General features: G+C 27.2%; 1 protein-coding gene across 3 annotated transcripts in view; it reads right to left on the reverse strand.

Moving 5' to 3' along the window:
• Nucleotides 1–2,388: 2,388 nt before the first annotated feature.
• Nucleotides 2,389–4,101, reverse strand: part of LOC117181540 (B-cell receptor-associated protein 31) — a 10,253-nt gene continuing 8,540 nt past the window's right edge. For all 3 annotated transcript variants that reach the window (XM_033374335.1, XM_033374337.1, XM_033374336.1), the window contains exon 3: nt 2,389–3,984. In XM_033374335.1, coding sequence (XP_033230226.1) covers nt 3,554–3,984 — 431 coding nt within the window. In that variant the 3' untranslated portion in view covers nt 2,389–3,553. The remainder of the gene's footprint in view (nt 3,985–4,101) is intronic.

The raw sequence follows: 4,101 nt of genomic DNA on the forward strand, positions 1-4,101 counted from the left end.
TTTATATATCAAAACTCTTGACTTTAGAGATGTATAAATAAAAAAACTTAAATTTTTATGATTTTAGATATAAAAAATGTGACTATTTGTTTGAAAATAATCTTTTTTGCAGTTTTGCTTACTGAAAATGTAACTATTCTCCTTGCATGTTCCACCATTTCAGTTCGAGATTCATCTCTTTAGCTGAAAATATTTTTGATTTAACTAAAAATTTAATTATAAATTCAAAAAATTAAAAACTCTTCAATTTTAAATATGCGTAAATAAAAATTCTAAAATTTGGATCATTTTGAAGGTCAAAAGTCAAGCTTTCAATTCTAAATCTTCCAAATTGGTATGTTTGATATGTGGAATTGTTCATTCGGGCTGCTAATTTGAAATTTCAGAGTGGCCGTTTTAATCGACGAATTAAATTCCCGGTTCGCAAACATTTTTCACGATCAATAAAATTTTAAAAATTAAACACTAAAGCTAAAAAAAATTCCACTTAAGGAACTGTTAATTTAATTTAATGTAAATTTTAAAAAATTTTAATTTGAATTTAAAAATTTTTTAATATAAAAAAATATAAATCCACGTTATCATTTTCAATGCTCTAAATTAAAAAATCAATCAATGAACTTTAAAAATTTCAAAATTATATAATTTTAAGGAATTTTAAGCTAGAAACATTAAATATTGAAAAATTGAAAATTTTTTAACTGAAAACTTCTTGAATTAGAAATTCAATTATTTTCTTTTTAATTAGTTTAAACGTCCTTAGAAATCTTCAGAATTTTATTTCAAAATCTTGAGAAATCTAAAAGTTGTTTTAAATTTAAAATTATTTTGGAAATTTTTTCAGAACTTCTAAATATCTGTCAAAATTAATTGAAGTTTTTCTACAATTTTCAGAAAATCCTGTAAATTTGAGAATATTTCTTTACAATTTGGATGTATAAATGACAATTGTACGTTTTTTATTTGTAGGCGAAATTTAAATAATTTTAGAGATATGTAGAAGTTTTGAAAAGATTCAAACTTAATGTAAAAGTTGAAATGATAGCCTAATATAAAACAAAATGTAGATTTTCGCAGACTTTAAACAAAAATTTAGATTTCTTTAAAGAAATGTGAAAGGCTTCAAAAGAATAAAAACATTTTCTTAAGATTCATAGGAAAATTAAAAATAATCTTTCATTTTGAAAAATTATTTCAAGAGAATATTTTAAAAGTTTTTCAATGATTTAAAGATTGAAACAAAATTTTCAAAAAAGATTCTAGAAGATTTGAAGAAAACTTTCTAAAATTTGCATGATAATTTTTTTTTAACTCCTAAATATCTCTTGAATTTACTCAATTTTGTTCTAAAAATGTTTTGAATTGCGCATTTTAAGCTAAATAATAGCATAATTGAAAAACATAACAATTCAACTAATTATTTAAAAATTGTTGAAATCGAACGTGGACAGATTTTTCTTCTACAAATTTGTCAAATTCCCGGTCCAGCGGCCACCCTGTTTTTCTAAAGTAAAAAACTTTGGAATTTGATAAAAGCCATTCGTTACGACTATATTTTTATGAAGTTATTTTTAAGTTGAAAATAGTTTATAAAGTTTTAACCGCACGTTTACATTTTTTAATGGCGGAGAAATAAATAAAAATAATATATTACTAAATTTATTTATTAAATTTAATGTAAAAATAATAAAAAGGAAGACCTGAAACATTGAAATAAAAATATGTTATTGATGAAGCCTTGAAATTTTTATTTAAAAATAAAATTATCGGAATAATTAATATTATATTAATTTTAATTCTTATTAAGACTTTCGAATTAAAACAGTTATAATCAGGAAATTCTCAAATTTTCAATGCATTTGGAATCGTTTTTGTTCTCTTTTTATTGCTTAAAGTACAGATAAATTTTAAAAAATGTATTTATTTAATAAATGAAAATGTTTTTTCCAAAATTTTCAACATCAAAGGCTTTTATTTTTGATGTGTTCAAGTCTTTAAGAAATCATTTAAAAATTCTTTAAATTAAAAATAATAGCATAATTGAAAAACATAACAATTCAACTAATTATTTAAAAATTGCTGAAATCGAACGTGGGCAGATTTTTCTTCTACAAATTTGTAAAATTCCCGTCAAAAAAAAAATTCACTATCATTTCCCAATATTAAAAATGTCCGGTCATTTCCCGGTCCTGCGGCGACCCTGAATTTCTCAATTTTTAATGTATAAAATTAATAATTATTGACTTTTAAAGCCTTAAAATAGAATACAGAAACTTCCAGTTTCATTCCAAACTTTAGGTTGAGAAATATAGTTTAACAAATTTTAAAAACATGTTCGCATTTCGGTTTAGACGATATTCAATAAACTGATTCTAATAAAATATATAATTGTTATTGATCGTTTCATCAAGTATATTTCAAATTGAATGCGTACATAATTAGCTTACAGGAGACGAAAATGTTTTCAATTTTCTTATAGTAGACACACACTTTTCTCAGCTTTTATGTCTTTCCCACAATGTTTTGTTCAAATTTTGCGTTTAACACGATGTGTAAAAAAATCGAATAAAAACCTAACGTTTGATTGCAAAGCTGCCTTTTTCCCGGATAATTTCTGATTTATAAAAATACTTTTACATTCCTAAATAGCAAAAGAATTCACTTTACAATCAGATAAATATTTTTGAAGATTTTTTTTAGATTTTTCTTTAAGAGGCACAATGCTTAGACCAGACTCTGATTTAAATGCGATGTCTTAAATAGTCATAAATATCTAAAACAAACCCATATAATTTGATTAACATATTTCCTCACTTTCAAGTGAATAAAATATTTTTCATGTTAACGCTAATCTCCAAGAGTGTTAAATGCCCAATATCTCGCATTTGTGCGATAAAAAAAAAGTAGGTCGTAGTTATTAATCACAAAACCTTTCTCCGTGGTCTGATTTAAGTTTAAAAGGTCATTTACTTTCTTTCCGATTTTAGGACTAAAGCTTCTTAAATTCGAGCTTAAATGTTAACTTTAAACATTTCTAAATTTTACAATTAATTCCCCATTGCTCGCAACTTTCTAGACAACACCAAGTTCTTGCGGCTATATTCTATTTTAAGATAGAAATTTCGGTGAGACTATTTCTGTTTCGATTTGCAGACGTGACCACTATTCAATTAGAATGCAGGTGACCTTTAAATGCCGAAGAATCGACTTATAAAACAGAATTCACGGTTCTACGGACTAAAAGATTATTTTCTTAATTAAGAGGTACAAAATCGACATTATACGGCTAATTTCGCAAATGTTTGATAAATATGATATATTCTAGCAGTACGTATTGTAGATTGTAATGGAGAATTAATATTTATATACAATACTCGCGCAACCGATATAAATAGGGACGATTATTAATATTAATCTAAAAGTATAAACAAAACTATACAATGCAAAAGGCCTTAAAAGCAAAGAATAACCAAAATTAACCATAAAAACCGTTTGATAATTAAGCAAAATAAAATACTAGTGGAATTAGGGAAAAGGGAGGGCCGAAAATGATTTAGTCGCTCTTCTTGTCGCCGCCTGATTGCAGCATTTTCGAGTGCTCTTCGTTCAGACGGTCGTATTCTTTCGCGAGAGAGTCGGCTTGGGATTTGATCGCGGTTTTGTCCTTCTTTTCCTTGGTCAACTCGTTCTCGAGATCGATATTCTTTGATTGCAGTTCTTTGATCTGAGTCTTGAGTTCGGACACGGCCTTGTCGTAAGCTTCGTTGGATTCGTTCTGGGCGCTTTCTCCAGTTGTTTTCTGAGACAAGAGACTTTTCGCCGTGGTAGTTGCTGACTGGGCTTGTCTCATGGCAGCTTCGCTCTGGGCCAACAAAGTTGCTTGGGCGGATATCAAAATCACGAGGCGTCGGATCACGAGGCTCAAGAAGAGAGCGAAGCCGGAAATGTAGAAATTTCTCTGAGCTCGGAACAATCTCATGTTTCCTGAGAATTAGAGATTTAAATTGAAGATATTAATTTCAGAATTAATCAGTATTTAAATTTCTCCTTAGCTTCGAACATTTAAAGTTACCTACGAAGTTCTTATGAAATTAAAAAAAA

The sequence above is a fragment of the Belonocnema kinseyi genome, chromosome 10 (assembly GCF_010883055.1).
Source record: "Belonocnema kinseyi isolate 2016_QV_RU_SX_M_011 chromosome 10, B_treatae_v1, whole genome shotgun sequence".
Taxonomy (NCBI): domain Eukaryota; kingdom Metazoa; phylum Arthropoda; class Insecta; order Hymenoptera; family Cynipidae; genus Belonocnema; species Belonocnema kinseyi.